This window comes from Indicator indicator, chromosome 14 (genome assembly GCF_027791375.1).
Source record: "Indicator indicator isolate 239-I01 chromosome 14, UM_Iind_1.1, whole genome shotgun sequence".
NCBI classification, from domain to species: domain Eukaryota; kingdom Metazoa; phylum Chordata; class Aves; order Piciformes; family Indicatoridae; genus Indicator; species Indicator indicator.
In genome coordinates, this window is record NC_072023.1 from 792,802 (window position 1) to 820,549 (window position 27,748).

Genomic DNA, 27,748 nt, shown 5'->3' on the forward strand with positions numbered 1-27,748 from the left:
TCCAACCTCCCCTCTATGCCAGCAGGGACACCTCTCAGCTAGACTCAGCTGCTCAAGGTCTCATCCAGCCTGACCTTGAACTCCCCCAGGCAAGAGGCGTGGATGCCTCCCTGGGCAGCCTGTGCCAGAGTCTCACCACCTCCTACTCAAGAACTTCTTCCTCAGCTTCAGTCTAACCCTGCTCTGCCTCAGCTTGAAACCATCCCCCTTAGCCTGTCTCTAGATACCTCTTTTGCTCCAGCAGGGCAAGCCCTTAGCAGCCAGTCTCCAAACCCTGTTCAGAGCTGTGTTGACATTTAATGAAGCAATTGTGTCCAACTCTGGAGTCCTCTGCACAGAAAGGACCAGGAGCTGATGGAGTGGGTCTTGAGGAGGGCCACAAGAATGATCAGGGGCTGGAACACCTCTGCTACAAAGACAGGCTGAGAGTCGGGGTTGTTCAGCCTGGAGGATAAAAGGCTCTGGGGAGACCTTAGAGCTGCCTTTCCGTATCTGCAGGGGAGCTACAGGCAGGCTGGGGAGGGACTGTTCAGAAGGGGCTGTGGGGATAGGACGAGAGGCAATGGTTTGGAACTGGAGCAGGGCAGGTTTAGGTTGGACATCAGGAAGAAATTCTGCACAATGAGAGTGGTGAAATACCTGACAGGTTGCCCAGGGATGTGGTTGAGGCTCCATCCCCGGAGACATTCAAGGTCAAACTTGATGGGGCTCTGAGCAGCCTGATCTAGTTGGAGGTGTCCCTGCTCCCTGCAGGGGAGCTGGACAAGACCCTCAAGGATCTTTTCCAACCCAATGCTTTCTACGACTCCAACTTGCTGCTGCCATGCAAGCAGAGACAGAGGTGGCAGCATCGCCACAGTGACTGCGAGGGTAACTCAGGGGTGATGCAGGTTTAGGTCTGCCTCACGCTGCCCGTTTCCAGCCGGACCTGCAAGCCTCACCTCTGCAGTTGCCGCAGCAGGAGAAGCCCAGGGGCGACCCAAAGCCACCCCAGCTGCTTTGTAGCTGTGGCGCTGCAGGCTGCCGCGCTCCGCTCTCCTTGCAGACAGCTCCGGCGGGCACTCCGAGACTCCGCTTGCCGGGGCCGACAGTGCCCGCAGGGCTGTTAGGAGCTCGGGGGGCTGAGCCACGCTCCCCTGGGAGGCAGCCTCTCCCGGGACGCTCCTTCCAGCCCAACGCTGCCCCGATCCCCTCACTGCCCCCCGCCCTCGACGCCGACAAAGCGCCGCCCGCACCGCGCAGCCCGCGGCGCTGCCACCGGCGGCCGGAAGGGTGGAGAGGGAGAGGAGCTCCGCGCACCGCCCCGGATCGGCGGCCGAGCGCAGGCGCCGCGGCGGGGAGGAAGGGAGGGGAGGGCCGGGGCCGGGGCGGCGCCGAGGGGAGCGAGCCGAGGGGGCGGGGTCGCGAACTCTGACCCCCGGCAGCCGGAGCCGCCGCCGCCGCCAATAGCCCTGCCGGAGAGGCCTGCGGGCCCGCCAGGTGAGACACAGCCCGGGCCGCGGCCTGGCGGGCACGACGGCCGCAAGCGAACGGTGCGAGTTCCGCGCCGCTGCCCGCCCGTCCGCCTCTCTCCCTCCCTCTGCGGGCCGCCGGGCTGGGCCCGGCCCGGCCCGCCCCAGGCCTCGGCGCATCCTGCGGGCGGCCTCGCGCCCCCCGACCTTTCACCTACAGGAACCGCTTGCGCCTCCCGCCGCCCCGCATCCGGGCGGCGCCGCCTGCCGCTTCCCGCCGGCCTCCGGCCCCTCCTGCCGGGGAAAGGGAGTCGCGGGGGGAGGCGGCGGCGGCGCCGGGCGATGCCAGCCTCGTGTGGGGCTCCGGCCCCGCGCAGCCATCTTGGTGCTGGCTGCCGCTCGCCGGCTCTGCTGCCCGCGGCCGGGCCCCGCCGCTGCCTCGCCGCCTTCGCTCCCTCTGGCCGCAGCCCCGCCCAGGCCCCCGGCGAGGGGAGAGGCGAGGGCAGCCTGCCGGGGGTACGGGGGTGGGCTGGCGGGGTCCGGGCCTGGGCTGCAGTCAGGCCGCCGCGCGTCTCCTTGTCCCCTTCCTCCCCGCGGCTGCCTGGCGAGGGTCTGCCCGTGCCCCCCTGCGCCCTTCCCGGGCACTTTGTGCCTGCCGGTTCTCTCCCCCTGCCGGTTCTCTCCCCCTGCCGGTTCTCTCCCCCTGCCGGTTCTCTCCCCCTGCCGGTTCTCTCCCCCTGCCGGTTCTCTCCCCCTGCCGGTTCTCTCCCCCTGCCGGTTCTCTCCCCCTGCCGGTTCTCTCCCCCTGCCGGTTCTCTCCCCCTGGGCACTGCTGGCGGCTGCCCGGCTCTGTTTGGGTTGCGGTGGCATCCCCTGCCTGCCCCCCGCTGTTGTGTGAGGAGGTCAGAGGACCCTGTGGCTGCTCCTTGCTCTGGCTCCTCGGGTGCGGTTTCTCCTGAAAGCTGCGGGGTTCGGGGGCTCTTCCTTTTGTCGGGGCTGTGCTGCGTTACGTGTGCCAAGCACAGCCCTGTACCAGAGGGTGAACCTGCATCTGCACGGTGTGGGGATGGCATGGCTTGTGCAGATAAACACCCACCAGGAGAGAAAAGAAGCCTTTCGGGACCGGTTTTACTGCAGGGCATGGTGCTTGGAACACTGAGCTGGGCACTCTTCATCTCTTGATAGCAGCCGCCCGCGAGGGGCAGCAGGGACACTGGTGGAGTAGCAAGAGCTGCTCCCACGCTTACCACAGAAAAAATGGATAGCAAAACCAATTCGGTTAGCTTTCTGTAGGACAGCTTCCTGGCGTCGAAACCAGCTTTGTGCAAGTAGAAATTCAAGCGTTGAGGCGAGGCAAAGCCAGGGCATGGTGTTGGACAGGGCAGTGCTCGCCCTTGCACAGTGCATGGTTGTGAAAGGCTTTTCCTGTACAGCATTTCCACCTCAGAATAATGCTGTGAGCACTCTCCCCCCTCCTAGTCCATGGCTGTGACAGGAGATCACCAACATAGCCTTCAGCCCACAGCTCACTCCTCACTGGACAGTTTTCCTCAGGGGCACCTGTTTGAGGGAAGGCTGCAGGTCTGTGAAATGTTTGCTTGCCTCTAGCTCTTTCTCCAGAGACACTGCAGCCCCTCTCTTAGCACAGGAGCAGGTGTTTAGCTTTGTGCACATGCATGGCAGTGTCAGGAGCGTGCCTGGCATCACCTCTGGGGTGCTCTCCTCAGCTGCTGCTGCAGCTGGTGCAGGCTGCCCTGGCTGCTGCCTGGGCACCACTTGCGAAGGCTGCTGCAGTGTTGTGCAAGATGGGGATGCAGAGAAGGGATGAAGGAACTGCAGTTAACTTTTCTCCTCAGTTGTCATGTTTCTCTTTCCTTTTCTGGTTGCTTTCTTGGGAAAGGTCTTGAAGGCAACAGTTTTGGTGGCAGTTTCATGTCCTTAATAGCCACAGCCCAAGGCAGATCCGGGGACAGGAGGGAGAATTGGGGTGAGTTGGATGGGTTGGTTGGGTGTTTGGTTTAGTTTTTCATTTGGTTGGGTTTGGGTTTGTTTGCTTGGTGTTTTGTTGGGTTGGTTTGTTTTTGTTTTTTTTTTTTTTTTAAAGCTTAACTTGGGTTTTATTCTGGTCAAGTTTCTTACCTTCTGAAGACAAAAGCTCTAAGCAAAGGCTGGATGAGGTCTTGAGCAACCCGGGCTGGTGGGAGGTGTCCCTGCCCATGGCAGGGGAGTTGGAACTGGATCATCTTTAAGGTCCCTTCTATTAATCCCTGAAGGTACCTAACTTTGAAGCTGACTTTGCTTCTGGGGAAAAGGGGTTGAACCAGCTGGCCTCCAGAAATCCCTTTCTACATGGGTTCTGTCATGGTTGCATTCTGTTACCAAACTTGTAGGAGGGGGAACATAGGGAACATGAAATCCCTGCTGCTCTAGTGTGCAGTTCAATAGTTCCCATGCCAAATGCACTGGCAGGATGCTGAAAGCTGATGTGCCAGGCCAGTGAGAGGTGGCCTTCAACTGTAATCTCAGATCTCAGGAGTTCCCCTGGTGAGATCTGTTTGCTTGCTCCCCACACTGGCACTCAGCTTCCCTCTTGATTTATTGTGCCCCCGTTGTACTATGCCAATAAAGGTTGTTGCAGCCAGTGAGTTGCTGGAGTTTGCTTGCAGCTGGTGAGGAAAAGCCGCTTGGAGGAAGTACCCTGTGTCTGGGGCAGAAACTGCAAAAGCACAGCAGCCCTTGCTTAGAGCAGGGAGCTTAGCTGTGTCTGAGAGCTGGATGGGATGGAGAGCTGAGCCAAGGGGAACCTCATGAGCTTCAGTAAGGACAAGTGCAGAGCCCTGCATCTGGGGAGGAACTGTACCAGGCACCAGGACAGACCAGAGGTCATCCTACTGGAAAGCAGCTCCATGGGGAAGGACCTTGGAGTCCTGGTGGGGAGCAAGTTCTGCATGGGACAGCACTGTGCCCTTGGGGCCAGCAGGGCTAGGGAGGTTCTCCTGCCCCTCTGCTCTGCCCTGGTGAGACCACCCCTGCAATACTGTGTCCAGTTCTGGGCTCCCCAGTTCAAGAGAGACAGAGACCTGCTGGAGAGGGTCCAATGGAGGCTGTGAGGATGACTGGGAGACTGGAACATCTCTGCTGTGAAGAAAGACTGAGAGCCCTGGGGCTGCTTACCCTGGAGAAGTCTGAGAGGGGATCTGAGCAAAGTCTATCAATATCTGAGGGGTGGGGGTCAGGGTGAAGGTGCCAGGCTTGGTACAAGCTGGAACCCAGGAGGTTCCACCTCAACATGAAGAGAAAATTCTTTGGTGTGAGGGTGCTGGAGGCCTGGAGCAGGCTGCCCAGAGAGGTTGTGGAGTCTCCTTCTCTGGAGACTTTCCAGCCCCACCTGGATGTGTTCCTGTGTGACCTGCCCTAGGTGATGCTGCTCTGGCAGGCAGGTTGGATTGGATGATCTCCATAGGTCCCTTCCAACCTTCCCACTCTGTGAATGCAAGGTGTCAGATCTTCACCTTGTACACAATGTTCTGCTGGAGGATAGAGCATGGATCCAGCTGGCAGAGGGCAGCTGTGCACCTTTCCTGCTCCAGCAGCCAGCCTGCCCTGAGCAGCAAGCTTTATAAGCTCAGTCACTGTGGCTGGTGCTGCTCAGGGAGCTCTGCTGTCAGGATCTGCTTCACAGGCCTCTGGGAGTGTTGGTATCCAGGGTGAGGAGGCAGTCAGCAGCTGGAGGGGTGTGGGGGCTGCAAGCTCTGTCTGGCACAGCCCTCTGCATCTGCTTTGTGTCCTGCAACCCAACAGTGACCATCAGGGAACACTGAGCAGTACCTAAGTTACTGCCTGCTAAGCAGCTTCATTTGTCTCTTCAATGCAGTTTCAGGCTGCTGTGGGCACTTCAGAGCTGTGTATGTTTGTTGGAATTAGGTGAGCTGCTGCAAACCAGAGTTTGCTCAGTGTGAGAATGAGTGCTGGAAGTGCAAAGAGAGAGTTCATCCAGTTCCTCTGTTTGCCAGCCAGGCCATCTTGCTCTGCAGTGAGCAGCTTTTGGTTCCAGAGAGGTTCTGCAGTAGAGAGTGCTCACCAAACTCCTGAAGCAGCACAGGATTGCTCTGCTCTGAGCATCTGCTGCATCCCAGTTTTATTGAACGTTTTTCAATACCTGTCCTGAACATAAATCCTCCTGCCTGCTTTTCTGAGCTTTATTTTATTTTGTTTATTTTCCTGGGGTATCATCTTTAATCCTAGAATGGCCCAGGTTGGAAGGGACCTCAGAGCTCATCTGCTCCAACCTCCCACCATGCCCAGGGACACCTCTCAGCTAGACTCAGCTGCTCAGGGCCTCATCCAGCCTGCCCTTCAACACCCCCAGGCAGGAGGCAGCCACAGCCTCCCTGGGCAGCCTGTGCCAGAGTCTCACCACCCTCCTACTCAAGAACTTCTTCCTCAGCTCCACTCTAACCCTGCTCTGCCTCAGCTTCAAACCATTCCCCCTTGGCCTGGCTCTAGACACCCTCAGCAAAAGTTCCTCTGCAGCCTTCCTGCAGGATCCCTTCAGGTCCTGGCAGGCAGCTCTGAGGTGCCCCTGGAGCCTTCTCCTCTCCAGGCTGCACACCCCCAGCTCCCTCAGCCTGTGCTCACAGCAGAGCTGCTCCAGCCCTTGGATCATCTTTGGGGCCTCCTCTGGACTCTCTCCAGCAGCATTGTGTTCTTCTTCTGCTGGGGACAGCAGAACTGGAGACAGTGTTGGAGGCAAGGGGATTTAAACTGCATTGCCACAGCCTCTGGGGCTGTGACTGAGGAGCCCTCATTTCTCTTCCAAACTTCTTCCCACTTTTTTTCCCCCTAGTGAACCTCTTCCACTGCTTCTAAGAGGAATCCAGAGCTTGTCTCTATTGCTCCTAACAGGATTAATAAAGGATCTCTGTTGCCAGTCCTGGATTTGAGGAGCTGAGTGTTGTCAATGTTTTATTAACTCTGGTTGCCAATACTGTGAATTAATAATGCACCCATACCTCCTGTCTCACACAGCCATTCCTTGTGCTCACAGAGAGGTCCTGCTGCAGGCAGCTGTTAGCACCAGTACAGGATTCTGCCACAACCAGTACAGACTCTGCTGGTGGTGAGAATCCAGCAGCATGGCAGGGAACACAAGCTCCAGCATCTCAACCTTCTGTGCTGGGACTGGAAAAGGCCAATATCTGTTAAGTGGAGAGCTACACAGCTCCTAAAAGGTTGAACTGTCTGTGCTGAAGAACATCTCTGCTAGAGCAGATGAGGATTAGCTGTAAATAAGCTCCTGTGTGTGAAACTGCTCTAACTGGGCTGCTTTCCTTGCACTGCCTATAGCAGTAGCTTTGACTATTAAGGTTGCTGTAACTGGAAAATAAAACCCTTCCTTGTAACAGGAGATGAGGCAAGAAAACAGATGCGTGTCAAGCCCTTCCTTGTGCAGCACTTCAGCTTATGGACCAGAATTCCCTGCTAGAACACTTTGCCATCATGAGTGTTGCCTGTTTTGTCCTGTGGCTGCATGTTGCCTTTTTTGCCACCCCCTTGTTTGTTACATCTTCACCAGGTTCATCTGTAAGATCCAAAAATGAGTGTGTCCAAACTCCAAGGCTCCCCTCAATCCAAAAATGAGTGTGTCCAAACTCCAAGGCTCCCCTCACAACAATTCATGGAGCTGTGGGAAAGATGGGAGATTTCAGGTGGCTTAAGCTGATGTAAATTGCTGCTGCTGTGGAAAGCTGTGCCCTGCAGTTTGCCTCCAGCACTGCTGCAGCAGGAGTGTGTGCATGACAAGGGCAAGCCATGCCTCAGGCTGAGAACTGACAAGGGCAGGAACAAGACCTTGCTGCTGCCTTTGGAGTCACAGAGCTGCCACTGGGGAGAGAGCTGGAAACTCAGGCCAGGAGGTAGCTTAGGGCCATTCCTTTTGGTGCCAGAAGGGGTTTGATTCAGGTGCTCAGGAGTCTGCAACATTAAAAAGAAAACAACTTCCTTTGCCTTGGCTCTGCTCTGCTCAGACCTCACCTCCAATCCTGCCTCCAGTTCTGCTGTCCCCAGCAGGAGAAGGACTCAGAGCTGCTGGAGAGAGTCCAGAGGAGGCCACAAAGATGATCCAAGGGCTGGAGCAGCTCTGCTGTGAGAACAGGCTGAGGGAGCTGGGGGTGTGCAGCCTGGAGAGGAGAAGGCTCCAGGGGGACCTCAGAGCTGCCTGCCAGGACCTGAAGGGATCCTGCAGGAAGGCTGCAGAGGAACTTTTGCTGAGGGTGTCTAGAGACAGGGCAGCTGGAAGAGGGCAGATTTAGACTGGATCTTAGGAAGAAGTTCTTCAGAAGGAGGGCAGTGAGACTCTGGCACAGGTTGCCCAGGGAGGCTGTGGATGTCTCCTCCAGGGAGGTGTTCAAGGCCAGGCTGGATGAGGCCTTGAGCAAGCTGGGCTGGTGGGAGGTGTCCCTGCCTATGGCAGGGGGTTGGAACTGCATGATCTTTGAGGTCCCTTTCAATCCAACCCATTCTGTGAGTCTGTGAAATCAGAAGTTGATGCAACCTCCCGTTTGTGTTTCCTCTCCAGACTGCCTGCTGCCAGGGCGCTGCTGCCACGCAGACACTAATGGATGGGACGGCACCGCGCATCCAGATCGTCCCTGCAGACTCAGGCCTCTCCCTGCCACAGAGGATACAGGTATGCTGAGGCTGGCAGGCTGTCAGAGCAGAGAGGAGCTCTTTGGTTTTGCCAGCTCTCACACAGCTGCCATGCTTTGTCTGTGTGATGTTATCTGCCTGAATGTAACTGTCCAGCCCTGGCTTGCAGAGACTGGTCCTGTATAACCAGGAATAAAACATCAATCTTGTGCTTCCCCCTTTTTGTTCTCTTTTTTCCTCTTAAGAATTTTAAGATTTACAAAGAAATCCACTGAACAGAAAAAGCCTTTCCCCAATACTCTGGAAAAAGCCTTTCCCCAATACTCTGTATTGCTCTTTAAAAGCAGAGTGATGTTTAGGCTTGGTAGGACAGCTGAGTTGTTAGAACATCCCTAGATGTGGGAGCAGGCAGGGAGGGGAGTACTGCATTGTATCGTTGGTAGAAGTGATGAAGTGCAAGGTAGCCCAATGTCTGAGAAGGATGCTGGGATTTGGTTGTCCCAACCAGTGGTAGATGTCTCACTAATTGATAATTGCTAATTGATAGCCTGGCTAGGTGACCACCTCGAGGGCAGGAAGTTCTTGGCCGTGGGGGTAGTTAAGCTAGTATAGGGAGGTGAGGAGCATGTGGGCAATAGAATTTTCTATTTTAGCCCTTAAAAGTCCATGCAAGGCCTTGCAAATGTTTTCTTTTTACATTTCATCCTTGAGAAGATACCAGCTGCAGAATACATTCAGAAATCCTCTCAGGTACCTTTGTTGCATGCCAAACCCCTCACCTAAGCAAGGCAGCTGCTGGTAGCATCTTGGCTGCTTTTCCTTCTGCTGGCTTCACTCCTCAATACTTGCCACTGTTGTCCTTGTTTCGGTGCATTGCATTCAGTCCTTGTCCTGTCTCTCAAGTCCACAACCACCCTCCATACCTGATCATTTGTTTTGTTTTATCACCCCCTGCCTCTGCTGTAGCCATGGTACCAGTCTCACCCATCCAGCAGATCTTTGTCCTTTCAGCTACCTCCTCTCCTTCTCTACTCTTTGTGCACAGCTCTGGCTTTTATTAACTAATTTATGTTAATTACCATCTGTTTATCCTCTGTTTGCATAGTCAGTACCTGTGTTCTATAAGTCCCTGTAGCAGGAAGCCATTGAACATAATTTCAGCATCAGGGTCTGAATGTGGGATGACCACACAGAAAGCCATGAGCTGTTAGACTGCTCTGTTAGTTCAGAGTCAGGGGCAGACTCCTAATCCTTCTGTGTCAGCAGGCCCAGGGCAGTGATGGTGCCCCTGTCCTCAGCCCTGGGGAGGCCACAGCTTGAGCAGGAATTGACTACAATGGAGGTTTATAGTGGAAGCTCTCTGAAGTCTTGGTTATATTTGAAATAACTTCAGTGGAGGATTATTTAATGAAGCTCTGTTGTATTTGTGCTTGAAAACAGGGATGTAAAATGGCAAAAACAATCTCTAGGTCTGTTCTTGCTTATGAAATGAAACATGGGAAGAAGTTTTTCCTTTTTTTAAAAATAAAAAAGGAGGAAATGTCAGAGAGAGATTCTGGTTTACTTGGATTTGATTTAAAATTACACATGTGGAAAAAAGAGCAGCCCAAAATGAAGTCTGAAATAGAGAGAGAGGTGCAACAAGTTTATTGTTTTCCTTGCTCTTTGGTGCTTAGTTTTGACTTGGAAGTTTACATTTGGGCTGGATGTGGCTCTGAGCAACCAGCTCTAGTGTGAGGTGTCCCTGCCCATGGCAGGGGGGCTGGAACTGCATGATCCTTGAGGTCCCTTCCAACCCTGACAATTCTGTGATTCTATGATTTGTGTCTCTAAGAAGGTTTTTTGTTAAGCAGCCAAACCTAGGAGGTGCTAAGCACTTCACGTGGTGTGCAGTGAAGTCAAGAGTTTAGGTTTCTCATCACCTAACAGGTCCTAGGGCTGAGCTACCTACAGGGAAGGCTCAGGTTCTGGATGCTGGAACTGGGGTTTGAGTAGTGTTGTAAAACTCAGAGTCTGACTTCAAACCCCTTTGAGAAGTGCTCCACATACCATGAAAACCCAAGGGTCTGCCAGAGTTTCCTCCCCTCTGGTATGACAGAGGGCAGGTCCATCCTGCTTCACACACCCCCAAGGCAACAGTCCTGTTTTCTTGAAGTGCCAGGAAGGTGAACTTACCATTTCCATAACCCTTTGAGCTGAATGTATTATTAGATTGTCACAGATCAGCAGACGGGCCAGAAGATTCAGATTGTTACTGCACTTGATCAGAGCTCAGCAGGCAAGCAGCAGTTCATCTTAACAAATCATGAAGGCTCTACCCCAAGCAAGGTGATCCTTGCCAGACAAGATTCCACTCCAGGAAAAGTTATCCTAGCAACTCCAGATGCTGCAGGTGTCAACCAACTGTTTTTTGCATCCCCTGATATATCTGCACAACAAATCCAGGTAGATAATCCACTTTATTTCATCATTTTTTTGTTCAAATGGGATAAGAAGAGATGTTTTATTTCCAGTGATGTCTGTCTCGGTTCTCCTTCTTTTAGGGATTTTTTTTTTTTTAATGCTGTACTTTGCCTTGCACTAGGACTCAGGATGGGTTCATAGAAATGATGAGGTAAAAAAAAAAAAAAAACTTTTGTTTTTGGTAGATTTATTCCTTTGAAGATTCTCTAGCCTTCTCTAGCCTTAGGAAGACTGCTGCTATTTTTGTTGCCATTTCCAGCTCCTGCCATACCACCAGGCCTTCTTTAGTTCTGCTTCATTGACTCTCCATCTGTTTTCATGCATTGTTGCAGGCCAGACTTGTTTTCTCCATTGTCTTCAGCACTCAACATTTCCTACTGCTCCTTTCCCTATGTTGTAACTACTCCTCTGCTGTGTCAGTTGTGCTCCAAGGTTGTTACTCAGGGAAATGGATTGCTTCAATCCTGTAGCTCCCTGCCCTTGGCAAGAGGCCCTCCCCAGCTCTCTTGGAGCCCCTTCAGGTACTGGAAGGCTGCTCCAAGGTCTCCCCAGAGCCTTCTCTTCTCCAGGCTGAACAGCCCCAACTCTCCCAGCCTGTCCCCACAGGGGAGCTGCTCCAGCCCTCTGATCATCTTTGTGGCCTTCTCTGGAGGAGGAACTGCTCCAGCAGTTCCTCTTTAATCTCATTGAAACTGAAGACCCCTGATCTTTTTTTGTGCTCCTCTGGAAGCCAGTCCACTGCTGTGATGTGCTGCCCACATGTCTTAGCTTCAACCATATCTCCCTAGTCTATATTGTGTGGGGTCTTTTGAAACTCAGATCTTTGCAAGTGGATGTCCAAGATTCTAGCTCCAAGGAATTTGATGGCTATAGAGAGGGGAGCAGTAGCAAAAGCCAATCCCACTGAGAGGCATTTAAGCATTTTTAGTGGTAGCCTGCAGGTTAATGTTAGGTAAACCTCCACACAAGCATAAACCAATGGGATGCAACTTGAAGTGAGCCATAAAACAAATATTTTGAAGGACAACTTAAGAGATGAGAATTCTGCCACACTGGTTGAAAAGGCAAAATCCAGGGGTAGAGGAAGTCACAGATTGCTTTGGGTTGGAAGGGACCCTCCAAGGTCATCTTGTCCAACCCCCCTGCACTCAGCAGGGACACCTCCAACCAGAGCAGGCTGCCCAGGGCCACATTGCCAGATCTTGAATGTCTGCTGGGATGGGGCCTCAACCACATTCCTGGGCAGCCTGTTCCAGTCTGGAGAAAAAAATTTGATTGCACATTTTGGGAAAAATGGGTTAGTTTGAGAGGCAGTAGAGTGTTCTGTCCCTCCAGCTGGGTTGCTCTGCGATCAGCTACTGTGTATGGGTAAGAGATTCCTTTCTTCCACTTGAAGTTCATGAAGTGCACAGCACCACTCATTTGTTGTTCAGCTGCATCCTCTTTAGGATCTTTCATGTTTTCTGCCCTGAATGATCATCTGCAGTTTCACCTTAGTTGTTCTGTGGCCTTCACCTGAGATGCTCTGCAGCAAACCTCTCCTGTATTGCATTTTTTCATGGATTCATTTGGCCAGGCCCTTTCTCCCATCATCTGTTTACCTTCAATGGCTCTCCTTCATCTTAGTCATCAGCGTTTATTCTTCATGTTCATGATGAGCTCTCTGAGTCCAGAATTCTGTCTCCTCATGGGCCCTCTTCTCTAATCCTTCCTTATGTGCAACTTGCCATTCCAGGACAGGTTTCACTTGTGGAAGGACTTAGAATTTGCTTATGTGTATTTTGTAGTGTCCTGGAGATACATAATGATGATAATGAGAGTCAGGAAGGGTCAGGAAGTGAATGCTCTTTTAACTCAATGTTATTTTCCTTTGAAGGCTGTTTATGATGAACCTGTGAGACAATACTTGTGACAAAGGCTTGCTGAAAAGAAGTATGCTTGTTAAGCACACCTATAGATCTCATCTGTGCTACCTTCCACATGTTCTTAAAAGTGGTTTATTGATTTTCTCTCTGGTCAGTTACCATTCTTGGCAACAGAGATCCTGTGTAGAGCATGCCAAGCAGGAGTGAGACAGTCCAGCTTCCCATTAAGAGACAGCAGAAGTTAGAAACTCTGAAAGCCTCTAAGCTATAATCTCTCTTCAATGGGAAGAGCACTGACACAATTGTCCCTCATGGTATCTGTGCTCCTTTTTCAAACTGGGCTTCTGCTGTGCTTTATTTACATCAGGATGGGATTGAGCTTTTAAAGATCAACTTGGAAGGCTACAGTGCCAGCCCCATAGTGATGGGGTCCTAATATTATGTGCTTAGGGAAGCTTTAGAGGTACCAGAGGTTGATTAATAGGGTCCTACTACTATGTGCTTAATGGAGCTTTAGAGGTACCAGAGGTACATGAATGGGGTCCTAATTTTGTGTGCTTGATGGAGCTTTAGAGGTACCAGAGGTACATGAATGGGGTCCTAATATTGTGTGCTTGATAGAGCCTTAGAGGTACCAGAGGTACATGAATGGGGTCCTAATTTTGTGTGCTTGATGGAGCTTTAGAGGTACCAGAGGTACTTGAATGGGGTCCTAATATTGTGTGCTTGATGGAGCTTTAGAGGTACCAGAGGTACATGAATGGGGTCCTAATATTGTGTGCTTGATAGAGCCTTAGAGGTACCAGAGGTACATGAATGGGGTCCTAATTTTATTGTGTGGCTTTGATAGAGCCTATAGTACGGGTACCAGAGGTACATGAATGGGGTCCTAATATTGTGTGCTTGATGGAGCTTTAGAGGTACCAGAGGTACTTGAATGGGGTCCTAATATTGTGTGCTTGATGGAGCTTTAGAGGTACCAGAGGTACATGAATGGGGTCCTAATATTGTGTGCTTGATAGAGCCTTAGAGGTACCAGAGGTACATGAATGGGGTCCTAATATTGTGTGCTTGATGGAGCTTTAGAGGTACCAGAGGTACATGAGTGGAATCCTAATATTGTGTGCTTGATAGAGCCTTAGAGGTACCAGAGGTACATGAATGGGGTCCTAATTTTATGTGCTTGATGGAGCTTTAGAGGTACCAGAGGTACATGAATGGGGTCCTAATATTGTGTGCTTGATGGAGCTTTAGAGGTACCAGAGGTACATGAGTGGAATCCTAATATTGTGTGCTTGATAGAGCCTTAGAGGTACCAGAGGTACATGAGTGGAATCCTAATATTGTGTGCTTGATAGAGCCTTAGAGGTACCAGAGGTACATGAATGGAATCCTAATTTTGTGTGCTTGATAGAGCCTTAGAGGTACCAGAGGTACATGAGTGGAATCCTAATATTGTGTGCTTGATAGAGCTTTAGAGGTACCAGAGGTACATGAATGGGGTCCTAATATTGTGTGCTTGATAGAGCTTTAGAGGTACCAGAGGTACATGAATGGGGTCCTAATTTTGTGTGCTTGATGGAGCCTTAGAGGTACCAGAGGTACATGAATGAGACAACAAAACCACTGGAATAATGTCACAGTGTGGCTGAAAGCCAAACTAGGTAGCCCCTGATAGGGGAAGGTGGTGTCCTGAGTGCATTATCTGTTGCTCACCATTTATGTGTAGTATGAACAGAAGAGGTTAATAAACCTGAGTGTGGAACTTTGTTCCATCAGTCTCTTGTACTCTGAGGGAGTCATTAGGATGAGCAGGTTACTGGGATATAAATCCAAAGCTGAATGCAGGCAAGAGTGTGCAGGTGGTAGATGCTTTCCAGGCTGCCAGCCCATTTTGCAGAAGTACTTAATGAATGAAATGAACTCCTGAACCCTCCTCAGAATTGTTACATCTAAAATTTCTGTTTCACCTTGAAAAGGAGCACAGTGGCATGGCAGGCAGCTCCTCTGTGTCTACAAAGACTAAACTGGAGTCAAGTAAAGCTCACACTTTGTAGGTTTGGTTCCCTGCCTTAAAGAAAAAGCCACCAGCATGAGATGTATTTTAGCCTTTCTTGATGGTAAGAAAAATTAAATTCTTTCTCCTTTTTTTTTTTTTTTCCCAGATTTTAACAGACAACTCCCCCAATGAACAGGGCCTCAGTAAAGTGTTTGATCTGTGTGTTGTGTGTGGAGACAAGGCATCAGGTACTGACTTTTGTCTTCTTCCCATTTAGTTTGTAATTAAGAAGGTGCAATTTTATGAGCTTAAGCTCTGCTGCTCTCCATCTAGAGAGCAATGAGGCCTCCCCTCAGCCTCCTCTTCTTCAGACTAAACACCCCCAGTTCCCTCATCTCCTCTTCACCAGCCCTGTTCTCCAGACCCTTCACCACCTTCTTGCCCTTTTTTATGCTGGATTTTTATGTTCCTTTTTTAGGTTGTTTTACACTTTTATATTTTAAGATCTGTAACCTATGGGGGAAAAAAGGGGGTTCGAGGTGATTTTTTTCCTGAGTAAAATAGCAAATACTTGGGTTTTGTGAGACTCCACCTCCAATCCTGCCTCCAGGTCTGGTGTCCCCAGCAGGAGAAGGACTCAGAGCTACTGGAGTGAGTCCAGAGGAGGCCACAAAGATGATCCAAGGGCTGGAGCAGCTCTGCTGTGAGCACAGGCTGAGGGAGCTGGGGGTGTGCAGCCTGGAGAGGAGAAGACTCCAGGGGGACCTCAGAGCTGCCTGCCAGGACCTGAAGGGATCCTGCAGGAAGGCTGCAGAGGAACTTTTGCTGAGGGTGTCTAGAGACAGGCCAAGGGGGAATGGTTTGAAGCTGAGGCAGAGCAGGGTTAGAGTGGAGCTGAGGAAGAAGTTCTTGAGTAGGAGGGTGGTGAGACTCTGGCACAGGCTGCCCAGGGAGGCTGTGGCTGCCTCCTGCCTGGGGGTGTTGAAGGGCAGGCTGGATGAGGCCCTGAGCAGCTGAGTCTAGCTGAGAGGTGTCCCTGCCCATGGTGGGAGGTTGGAGGAGATGAGCTCTGAGGTCCCTTCCAGCCTGAGCCACTCTGTGCCTATGAAACAACCTCTAAACCCCCAATGCCAGTGCCCAACACCCACTGTGACTCGTGGTGCCCTTCACCTAGGGCGCCACTACGGAGCAGTAACCTGTGAAGGCTGCAAAGGATTCTTCAAAAGGAGCATCAGGAAGAATTTGATCTACTCCTGCCGTGGCACCAAGGACTGTGTGATCAACAAGCACCACCGCAACCGCTGCCAGTACTGCCGGCTGCAGCGATGCATCGCCTTTGGCATGAAGCAGGACTGTGAGTCCGGAGGGAGCTCAGCTCAGCTGGCAGCTCTGGGGTGGGGGTGTGCCCTGCTTTAGTGCCCGTAATCTCAACTTGCTATGTTTCTTTTTACCGTGGTATCTCTTTCCTTTCAAGAACTGTGCCAGCTTGGTGTATCAATAGCCCTTTGCAGGCATGCAGGTCGCTTGGGGAGCTTAAGGAGCACCTTGCAAGTGGTGAAAGGGAAGGAAGGGAGCTTGAAGGAGATGGTGTCCAAGGTCCCTTCTGACCTAAGGCATTCTATGAGTAGTTATTCCTGGGTGGCAGATGTCAAGCATGTCTCTACATTCATTTTCTTACACATGAAGGTCAATGTATCTTTGCCTGAATTAAGCTCCTGAACACTTTGAATCCTTCTGCATGTTGTCCTGTTGTCCACCAGTGAGATCAATGGCAACTGCTGGTCACTTCTGACCAAGCTCTGCACAGGCAGAGATCCATAGTGACCTAGAGTTCAGTTCTTCACCAAGACCTCTCCACAGCTACCCTAAAGGAGGTTGCAGTGAGGCAGATGTTGGATTCTTCTCCCAAGTAACTAGAGACAGGATAAGAGGAAATGGCTTCAGGCTGCATCAGATGAGGTTTAGATTGGATATTAGGGAGAATTTCTAGGCTCAAATAGTGGTCAGGCATTGGAACAGGCTGCCCAGGGAAGTGGTGGAGTCCAGCCTTCAACCCAACACCACCATGGTCACCAAACCATGGCCCCAAGTGCCATGGCCACAGGTTTCTGGAACACCTCCAGGACTGGGGACTCCACCACCTCCCTGGGCAGCCTGTGCCAATCCCTGACCACTCTGGCAGCAAAGAAACCTTTCCTCATCTCCAATCTAACCCTCCCCTGGCACAACTTCAGGCTATTTCCTCTCCTGTCATCTGAGACTAGGGAGAAGAGCCCAACCCCCACCTCACATCCAAAGCAAGGTGATGCCATCTGTAGACTAAAGCCTCCCTAGCTTCACTGAACTATTCAAATTAAAAACCTGCTGCTGCTTTGGAGTCAGTGCTCATGGGCCAAGGTGTCACCCAGGTCTGAAATGGTCTGAACTGAGCTCTCTGGATGTCTCTTTCCCTCTGTGTAGCCTGAAGTCCTAATGTGAGAAGCTTCTCTTAAGTGCATGAAGTTAGGTGGGTTCAGCCAACACCTACAGCCCATGGGAAAAAGGGTACCAAGAGGCCTTTATGAATGAACAGAGACTGTGGGGTAGGGCATTCAGGGAGGGAGAAGCTGTAAGCCTCCCCTTAAAGGCCCAAATTGAACAGAAGGGATTTCTCTGGGATAGTGAAGTTGTGAGGAGAAGATGTAAGCCTCCACTTAAAGGTTCAAATTGCAGATAAGGGAACTTCTCCCTCAGCTGTAACTTTAAAATTGTGTTTGGTCTCAGCCTTTGACTCCTGCATGGTTCCACTCAGCACAAATCAAGTCAGTGTGTTACATTTTTAACCCAAGGTGTAGCTTATTAGTTCTGGGCTTCATTATTTGGAGGTGTTTCAGAGTCATTATTGAAACTGCAGATTAAATAGAGAGGGAGGTGGGGGGGAAAAAAGGGATTATCTCTCAGTCTGTGACTTTGGATGTGGTTTAACCAGTTGTATCTTGCTTTGTTAGCTGTGCAGTGTGAGAGGAAACCTATTGAAGTGTCAAGAGAAAAATCTTCCAACTGTGCAGCATCCACGGAGAAGATTTACATCCGGAAGGACCTGCGAAGTCCTCTGGCTGCAACTCCAACCTTTGTCACAGACAATGAAACAGCAAGGTATGCACCTGCTCCTCACAAGAGGCTGCCTCAAGCAGGAAGACACAGTTATGTCTTTTTAATTAATCCAAAGGATTCTTCTTTTTTGTGTGTGTCAGATCTACAGGTCTGCTGGAGTCGGGGATGTTTGTTAACATCCACCAGTCTGCAATCAAAAACGAGCCTGCTGTGGTGATGACTCCAGATAAGGTATGTGCTGATAGCACACTGTGAGGGGGGTTGGAAGGGAGCTCTGGAGATCATCCAGTCCAGCCCACCTGCCACAGCAGGATCATCTAGGCCCACTGACACAGGAACACATCCAGATGGGTCTTGAAAGTCTCCAGAGAAGGAGACTCCACAACCTCTCTGGGCAGCCTGCTTCAGGGCAGAATTCTGTTCCTGCTTGCTTTTAAAGGTGACTTTTTTTTTAATCCATTCCTTCTTATCACCCATTCTCTGACCCTATTCTAGTGACTCATTTACATGAGGAAGGAAGGAAGAAAGATGCTAAAAATACCCTTTAGTGCAGCCCTGGTGAGTGACTAGTGAGTGGAGAGGATAAATTCTGCACTTGCTTGCCATCTGTAGCATCCTTTCTGAAGGAAGCAGATAGCTTTTCCTTGTCAATGTCTAAATATTTCATGTTTTGGAGGCAGTGCAGTGTCTGCTGCTTTATGGTTACCCACTGACTGAAAACAGTAATTTCCTTACACATCCTCTTCACATGCTCAATGGTGGGTTTTTTTATTTATGCAAAAGGTTTCTCTGTTGCAAGTTCACTGCTCCCAGAATGAGAGAACTAAAAGCTGTGGGTTTGGGTTTTTTTTCCCTTAGGTTGAAGCATGTCAGGGGGATTTAAGTACCCTGGCAAATGTGGTGACTTCACTGGCAAACCTCAGTAAATGCAAAGACCTCTCACAAAGCACTACAGAGCTGTCTATGATTGACAGTTTGAGTAATGGAGATGCATCATTATCTGAGCTGCAGCAAGAAGAGCAAGCTGGCAGTGATGTTACAAGGTAAGGCAGGTTACCTTGAAAGTATTTGATGCTTTTTGGCAAGGTGTGTGTCAGTTCAGAGCAGTAATTAAATCATCCCACTGTAGGAGATACAGCTGCATTAAGAGCAATGGCAATAGCAGCCTGAGCTCATGGAGAACATCAACCTTGTAAGCTTCTTCCAAGTGAAACCATAAGCAAGTTCCATTGGGGAATGAAATACTTCTGGTTGTCTGTGTTTGAAATGAATTTCAATGTGAATGTTGCAGCTTCTAGAGCTTACCCATGAATGCATTCCCTTTATGCCTACTTTCTGTATCCTGGAGACAGAAGACATCCCAGGTACCTCTCTGTAGTCCATCCCCATCTGTTCAGTCCACTTGTGCATGCCTCAGTCACCCTCATGTGTGCACACCAAGGTGTACAGGCCAGTGAAGGACTGAAGGACTGATTTGCACCCCCAGCCTGAGGCAGTGCCAGCAGCTCCTTTGTTGTGGTGTCTCCTGTGGCTGTGAATGGTTGTGTCCAGCACAGTGACTGTGCAGAGTTCGTTTGAAGCATCTCCATCGATGCGGATAGCTGGAGTGGGGGGGAGGGAGGGAAACTGGCAAACTCCTACCCCAGGCTTGGGCAGCAGAGCAGTGATTTTAGACTCTCTGGTATTGAACGTGGCTCAAAACTGAGAACCAGCTCTGCTTAAGAGTTTTTGTGAGCTTTCAGACCTGAGTGCCTGAGTTTTTCATGCAGCACTGAACACAACTGATACTGCTCTCAGGATGTGTCCTCTGCCTGCAGGCAGTGATCAGGTCTCTGGTTTTCATTGGAGATTGTGGAGCTCAGGTGTGTTCTTGAGCAGAAGAACAGAGCTGTTATCAAGCAGCAAAATAATGAGGACTATAGATCTGTGCTTGTCCTGACATCTCCCCCATACCCTTGGTGGCTGGAGTCACTGCCCCACATCAAAGGCTGCCAGCTGTGGTCCTGGAAGCCTGAAAGTGCTTTCTCTTACCTGTTTGGTTGGACTTTCCCAACCCAAACAACTCTGTGATTTGGAGACAATGTTTTCAAATTCAATTGACTAACCAAGCACAGCTCAGCACTCAAAGCGTTTTCCATTTGTGCCCCATAGCAGCAAAAATCTGTACAAGTTCTGTGTGCAAGAAGTTGCTTTAGCAGCAGTCTGGTGATGCTGTCCTCAAACTGCTGGTGCCAGCGCCCTCAGGAAGCATCACTGCAGAGATCCTGAAAGGCAAACTGTGAATCAGCAGCACAGTCAATATGTCAAAACTGTGAATTTCTTGGCAACTGCTGTGAACAGGATCTGCTGCTGCTATTTTTTGTTTCAGAGCCACTGCAAGTTGGAATTCCCAGGGATCTTGTTTGGTGGGCTGTCAGGAAAAGCCTGATGCTGACTTTTGTTTCCCAAATGTGGCTCTTTGAAGCAGACGTCTAAGTAGAGGCTTCAGACACGGGCAGGATCCCCCTAAATTGAAGCAGTCTCTGAAGGGGAATGTTGCTTTTCTCTCTTTGTTTATTTATGTTTGTTGTGATCTTACAGGGCCTTTGATACTCTTGCCAAAGCATTAAACCCTGGAGAGAGCCCAGCCTGCCACAGCTCTGACAGTGCTGAAGCTGGTGTCCTGCTGGGAGCAGAAACAGGCATGAACATCGTGGAGATAGAGGGACCCCTGCTCAGTGATGCACACGTAGCATTCAGGGTACTGAGGGCTTTGGGTCTGCTGTCTGCTTGCAGCCATTCTGACACAGCAGTGTAGGAGAAGGACCTGATCAGACCTTCTCTGGAGTTCCTCAGAAGAGCCATTCTCTGTGCAGGCATTGGCACTTGTGTCTGACCAATGTGCCACTTCTTGCTCATCAGTTAGCTTCTTGTTTGAGAGGACCTGCAGCTCTTTTCAGTGGTACAGCTGCACTGCTTTATAGAGCCACAGAATTGGTTGGGTTGGAAAAGCCTTCCAAGATCATCCAGTCCAACCAGCAACCCAGCACCACCATGGCCACTGAACCCCAAGTGCCATGGCCACAGGTTTCTTGAACTTCCCTGGGCAGCCTGTTCCAATCCCTGACCACTCCTGCAGCAAAGAAATTTTTCCTCATCTCCAACCTAACCCTCCTCTGGCACAATTTCAGGCCATTTCTTCTCCTTCTGTCACCTGATCCTAGGGAGAGGAGACCAACCCAATACCATCCCTGAAGGGGTTCCAGAAACCTGTGGCCACGGCACTTTGGGCCATGATTTAGTGACCATGGTGGTGTTGGGTTGCTGGTTGGACTGGATGAGCTCAGAGGACTTTTCCAACCCAAAAAATTCTCTGATTTCCTTGATTTTTCAGACCACTCATTTCACTCCCCTGGGGGAAGCTTTAGAAAGTAACAATAGCTCTGTGTGGGAGCTTTTGGATGTATTTATCTCTTCATAAATGGAGGCAACTTCATTCTAATTGCAATGCTCCTTCAAAGCTTCTGGTCCTTAAGAGTGTCTCAGAAGCTGAGCTGTATTTGAGAGCCTCCATCTTGTGTGTCCCACACACATTTAGCTAAGATGGAGTTTGACCATTTTTCCCCTTTTTTTGTTGCATTGTAGCTTCTCTAGGGTGTAACAGCATGGCTAAGAATGCAGAAGGCAGTCACTTGACTTTATTTCAGGGTTATCTCATGTTTATTTAAGAAAACAATTTCACTTTGTCTCTTAAACTCTAAGGCTGATATTTCCCTCTCTTCCCCATGCCCTCTCCATGAAGACAGTGAAATGATTGACTTGCACAGTTCGGTTTTAACACAGTTGTTGTTGTTGTTGCCAGCTCACCATGCCCTCTCCTATGCCTGAGTATCTCAATGTTCACTATATCTGTGAGACAGCCTCCAGGTTGCTGTTCTTGTCCATGCACTGGGCACGTTCCATTCCATCTTTCCAAGCTTTAGGGTAAGTGTTTGGTTTCCTCTGCTCACTCCTCTTGTGCAGATGCACTTTTTCAGTTTTCATGCTCACTCTCCAGAGACATTTCAAAATCTGTTTCTTTAAAGGTGGTTCGTGAAAGTAAAATTTCTGAATCAAAACTGCTCCCAGCCTCAGTCCAGTTCCAGGTTGGGTTTTGAAGGAAAGTAGCAGGGCAAGAGGGGATTCTGCCTCTTGACTCTGCTCAGACCCCACCTCCAATCCTGCCTCCAGTTTTGGTGTCCCCAGCAGAAGAGGGACACAGAAATGCTGGAGAGAGTCCAGAGGAGGCCCCAAAGATGATCCAAGGGCTGGAGCAGCTCTGCTGTGAGCACAGGCTGAGGGAGCTGGGGGTGTGCAGCCTGGAGAGGAGAAGGCTCCAGGGGGACCTCAGAGCTGCCTGCCAGGACCTGAAGGGATCCTGCAGGAAGGCTGCAGAGGAACTTTTGCTGAGGGTGTCTGAGACAGGCCAAGGGGGAATGGTTTGAAGCTGAGGCAGAGTAGGGTTAGAGTGGAGCTGAGGAAGAAGTTAGGAAGAGTGTTGAGACTCTGGCACAGGCTGCCCCGGGAGGTTGTGGAGTCTCCTTCTCTGGAGACTTTTCCAGACCCACCTGGATGTGTTCCTGTGTGACCTGCCCTGGTGGATCCTGCTTTGGCAGAGAGGTTGGACTGGGTGATCTCCAGAGGTCCCTTCCAGGTCCTACCTATCTGTGATTCTGTGACTAATTCTTCCAGCAGAGAATTCCTTATGACTTCTATTTACACTTTGAAATCTAGACTTCAAACCTTGTTCCAAAGATGAAGGCAGCATGTAAAACAGCAGTCAGGAAGCTCAGGAACTTGGATCTTGTGTTCAATTTCAGACATGTTTTTAATTCAGAAGTTGTAGCAACCTGGCAGCTTTCAGATGAAAAAAAGGGACCTCTGAGTCCTTTCTACATCCACAAGACAGGAACCAATCAAACTTCTTTGTGTTTTGTCTGCAATTGTCAATGTCAATATTCCTCAGAAAACAGCCATGATGGAATAAGCCCAAAGAGTTGTCATTTTCTGTCACTTCAGCTCTGCTTTTGTGGTAGAAATCCATCTCATTTTAGACAACTGAACATAAAATTACTTCTTCACAAAAGTCACTCTCAACCTGTTTCAATCTTAGTGTGAAAACAGAAATATTTTTGTTGCAGGCCTTCATTTTGGTTCTGATTGTTGTGGCTGAATTCAGTGAATGTTTTCTGAAGCATTCTTCAGATTAAAAGAGAAAAACAAACTGAATGCAGATGTGATGGTGAAGTGACACTGTTTTGTGTTTACCAGGCAGGATAACAGCATCCTGTTGGTGAAAGCCTGCTGGAATGAACTGTTCACACTTGGTCTTGCACAGTGCTCACAAGTTATAAATGTGGCAATGATATTGGCAGCCTTTGTTAACCACCTGCATGGCAGCTTGCAGCAAGGTAAGCTCTAGGCTGACTGCAGTTCCACATCTGGGGACACTGCTGACTGCAGTTCCACATCTGGGGGCAGTGCTGACTGCAGTTCCACATCTGGGGGCACTGCTGACTGCAGTTCCACATTTGGGGGCAGTGCTGACTGCAGTTCCACATCTGGGACACTGCTGACTGCAGTTCCACATCTGGGGGCAGTGCTGACTGCAGTTCCACATCTGGGGGCACTGCTGACTGCAGTTCCACATTTGGGGGCAGTGCTGACTGCAGTTCCACAATCTAGGGGCACTGCTGACTGCAGTTCCACACTTGGGGGCACTGCTGACTGCAATTCCACATCTGGAGGCAGTGCTGACTGCAGTTCCAGGTTTTGGGGAATGGATGCATGCCTGTGTGCCCTGCCCTGTGTGCCCCTGCTCTGGCAGGAGGGTTGGACTGGATGATCTCTGAGGTCCCTTCCAACCCCTCCCATTCTGTGATTCTGTGACACTGGACAGTAACCAACATCAAGGCACCTGACCCTTAGAGATCAGCAGCAGCAGTGTGTTCTGTACCCAGAAGTTGGTCATTCAGTCTCTAGTCCCCACTGGAAGCTTTAGTAGCAGGAAGAGACCTAGTTGTACAACATGAAAACGGGGGAAAAAGAGCTTGTTCTGGTCCATAATTGTTGGTGTCAAGATTGCTCACACCTAGTGTGTGAATGTATAGAGAGGTAGATTTCCCACTCCTTGAATCTAGTGAAATCATTCTCTGTGAAAGTCCTGTGACCACAGTTTTGCATCTGTGCCTTGCCTCCTGTCTGTGTTGACATAAGACAATCTGCCCACAGAAAGAGGAAAAGTGGTGATGGAGCACATCTTCAAACTGCAGGAGTTCTGCAACAGCATGGTGAAGCTTTGCCTGGATGGCCATGAGTATGCCTACCTGAAAGCCATCGTCCTCTTCAGTCCTGGTAGGTGATCATGCCCAAGGGCCAGCTTCAGTCCCTGCTGGCTCTGCCATGGGACTGCTGCCTGTGTCACTGCACACAGTCACTGTCACCTGTGGAGTTACTGCTGAGCTGGTTGGAGGAGCTTGGAAGGTGTGATGAGGATTTGGACTGGAGATGAGGAAGAAATTCTTTCCAGTGAGGGTGGGGAGACACTGGCACAGGTTGCCCAGGGAGGCTGTGGATGCCTCCTCCTTGGAGGTGTTCAAGGCCAGGCTGGATGAGGCCCTGAGCAACCTGGGCTGGTGGGAGGTGTCCCTGTCTATGGCAGGGGGGTTGGAACTGGGTGATCTTTAAGGTCCCTTCCAACCCAACCCATTCTGTGAGTCTGATTCTATGAAATTTGCACACACAGGGAGCTGGGATTGCTTAGCCTGTAGAAGAAGAAGCTGAGGAGAGGAGACCTCATTGCTCTCTACAACTACCTGAAAGCAGGCTGGAGTGAGGCCAGTGTTGGGCTCTCCTCCCAAGTGACTAATGACCAGAGGAAATGGCCTCAAGCTGCAGCAGGAGAGGTTTAGGTGGGATGTTAGGAAAAATTCCTTTGCTGCAAGAGTGGCCAGGGATTGAAACAGGCTGCCCAGGGAGGTGATGGAGTCCCCGTCCCTGGAGGGGTTCAACAAGTGAGTAGATGTGACACTTTGAGACATGGTGTAGTGGTCATGGAGCTGGGGGGTGTAAGGTTGGGCTTGATGATCTCAGAGGGCTTTTCCAACCCTAACACTTCTGTGATTCTATGAAAATTCCACCCAGTGTCAGTGTATGGCAACAGTGCTGCTGTCCTGCCACCCAGCCAAGCTGCCTCATCAGAAGTGATATCAGACTTGCCAGTGCTGCTTCATTTGAACTCTTCCAAGTGTCTGGTGGTGCTTATATAAAAAACTAAGTCAAACATAGGGGGAAAGAAATCCAAGGAGGTAAAGCAGTGTCCTCTGCTAGGACTGGGAGGTTGCTAAAGCTGCCAACCAGTGCTCGCAGGGTGCTCACAGTGGGTTTCAGTGCATCCCACACAGAACAGCTCTGACAACCTGGATTGGTTCTTGCAGATCACCCAGGACTAGAAAACGTGGTCCAGATTGAGAAGTTTCAAGAGAAGGCCTACATGGAGTTCCAAGACTATGTCACAAAAGTTTATCCAGATGACACTTACAGGTCTGTAAACTTTGATGCTGACTCCATTAATGGAGTCTCTTCTCAAGTAGGGCTTTGCTTGTAGTAAATATGGACATTTTCTTCTCACCTCCTTAAAGGTTAGAAATCAGAGTATCTACTCCTGCATACATCGTGAGAATTACTCATTCATTGTTCATTTCCAAAATGAAATATTGGTAATAAACCAAACACTTAATGTTTTCATTTCAAATTCCACCTACTTGGAATATTTCATCTGTCTGATGAGGAAAGGCTGAGAGTCCTGGGGCTGTTTAATCTGGAGAAAGCTGAGAGGAGATCTGAGCAATGCCTGTAGATATCTGAGGGGTGAGTGTCAAGAAGGTGCCAGGCTATGTTTGGTGGTGTAACAGGACATGAGAGGCAACAGACAGACTGGAACCCGGGAGGTTCCACCTCAACATGAGAAGAAACTTCATCAGTGTGAGGCTGCTGGAGCCCTGGAGCAGGCTACCTAGAGAGGTTGTGGAGTCTCAGTCTCTGGAGACTTTCCAAACCCAGCTGGATGTGTTCCTGGGTGTCCCTGCTCTTGCAGGGGGTTGGACTGGGTGATCTCTGGAGGTCCCTTCCAACCCCTACCAGTCTGTGATTCTATGATTTAGTCTAAACCCAAACATCCCAGAGGCCATGTAATTGAAAGACATATTCCCATTTCTGTACTGTTGCAGACATTGCTGAACATACATTCAGTGCTCTGCTGATTTCAGTGCCTAAGCCTTTCCTGAACCAGAGAGAGTGAAGCTTGACCAGTTGAAAATGAATCCCTTCTTATTTTCTCTCCTCTCCTCCTGCTAAGAGGGCTGTGATGAACACCACAGTGCGTGTGTGTCAGTGTGAGCTGAAATTCCGCCCCCCCCGGAAGCAAATGAAGGCTGTATTTACAAGCAAATCTACAATCTATGATGAAATGCAATGAATATGTACAAATAGACACAATTCACAACATTTACAAATATATACAATCAAGAGAAAAGCACAACCAATCTCCCTTTGCTTCCCCCCAAGGGGACCCTCCCAAAGGGGCCTCCCTCTCCCAGGAGCTTCCCCCCCAGACCCCCTTGGACAGAAAGCAGAGTTAGTTAAGCAGAAAGTTGTTAACTTAGCTGCCAAGGTCAGTGTGTTATCTTCAGCCAGAAGAGAAGAAGAAACAGCAGCCAGACAGCCCAGCAACTGCCCCCACTGCCGAACGCAGAATGTGCAGAGTGCCTACTTTGTTTTGGGTAATAGTTCTTAAACATTTCTATCTATCCAATGGAAGTGTTTAGAACAATCGTTATTTTGCTTTCTTACACCTTAGTGACTTATTTACATTCTTTCACTTTCTCTGTTCTGAACTTTGCAAGGAAAAATTAAAAAGACAGTTTCAAACCATCACAGCGTGCCCACAAGTAACACCTCCTCACCAAACCTCTTTTCCAGGCTGTCCAGGCTCCTGCTGCGCTTGCCTGCTCTGAGGCTGATGAGTGCTGCCCTGACTGAGGAGCTGTTCTTTGCAGGGCTGATCGGGAACGTGCAGATCGACAGCATCATCCCCTACATCCTGCGGATGGAGACGGCCGACTACAACTCCCAGATCCTTGGGCACGCCCTATAGGAGCAGCAGCCAGGGATTGTGCCCCGTGGCACTCGTGGGGATGGAAGTGCATACCCTGTCTCCAAGAGATGGCAATAAGCCTTCCCCTGCACCTTTCCAAAGAAGGCCAAGATCCTCCTTTCCAGTGTGCTTGGGAAAGGTGGCAGAGCACTGTAAGAGATGTAGGATCGCTTCCTGCTTTCCCTTTGAGCTTCGAGGACTTGTAAATGAACTTGATGTCTGCAGAGAGTCAAGAATTGCCCATCCTATTTTTGTAGATAGATGAACTTGGAATATTTGTTTATGAAGTCCAAGCTTGTGAAGATGCAGAAGCAGAAGCAGCTCTGACTGAACTAAGGTATCTTGACTTGGTTTGATGTTTTAGACAAATAAATTAACTTTGCTCTCCTGAATTGTGTTTTCGGTGTTTTGCTGCTAGTTTTTTCTCACTGCTGAAACGGAAGAGACCTGCTCCAGCATCCTGGAAAGGCCAGGGTGTCCATGGAAACAAGAGCACTACAGCCAGGCTGAGCTTTGCCTGTTGTTTTGAGGAGAGATTTGTTTCTTGTTGAGTGAAACACAGGAGAAGTGCGGGGAAAGTAGAGGAAGTTCACAGGTTAAAATACTCTGATGCTGTGTTGATGGAGATGATGAAAGTGATGCAGCAGAGAGGCAGCACTGACTGTTCTGTGGATGCAAAGAAAAGCTGTGGTGTGTCTGCCAAGGATGCTACCAGCTGGGTTATACTGTGAAAAAAACAGAAGTGTGCACTGCAGATATTCAGAGACACAAATCTCCTGGGCTTTCTGGTCTCAGAAGTTAGAGTTTTTTTCACACTCCTTCTTCCGTACTCAGTGCACAACACTGGAGGCACTCTAGGTGCCTCTTAACTTGTGTTCATGTCTTTATTTTTATATTTCTGTGAGCCTTTGGCTCTGTAGTTCTTCTTTTCCAGCCTGTCCTGTATGATTACTTTTTACATGTGAGCTGGTCTGATGCAGTGCCCCTCCCTGTGGGAGCATGGCTCTGCTGCTCTTCCTTTCCTGGGTAGAAATGGATCAGGATACTTCATAGGTGT

At 50.1% G+C, this 27,748-nt stretch overlaps 1 protein-coding gene across 2 annotated transcripts; it reads left to right on the top strand.

Annotated features, from left to right (window-relative positions):
* The first annotated feature begins 8,055 nt into the window (after window positions 1-8,055).
* NR2C1 (nuclear receptor subfamily 2 group C member 1) lies at window positions 8,056-26,851 on the top strand. Of its 2 annotated transcripts, XM_054386400.1 has the most exons (13): window positions 8,056-8,139; window positions 10,311-10,544; window positions 14,593-14,674; window positions 15,601-15,780; window positions 17,414-17,561; window positions 17,660-17,750; window positions 18,378-18,562; window positions 20,100-20,259; window positions 21,361-21,482; window positions 22,809-22,948; window positions 23,754-23,891; window positions 24,974-25,079; window positions 26,517-26,851. In XM_054386400.1, exons 1-13 carry the CDS (start codon window positions 8,068-8,070, stop codon window positions 26,689-26,691), a joined length of 1,833 nt encoding a protein of 610 aa, XP_054242375.1. In that variant the 5' UTR covers window positions 8,056-8,067; the 3' UTR covers window positions 26,692-26,851. The 2 variants fall into 2 exon arrangements, with proteins under 2 accessions (XP_054242375.1, XP_054242376.1); XM_054386401.1 differs by lacking the exon at window positions 10,311-10,544 and having other exon boundaries at window positions 8,062-8,139.
* The last annotated feature ends 897 nt before the right edge of the window (window positions 26,852-27,748 follow it).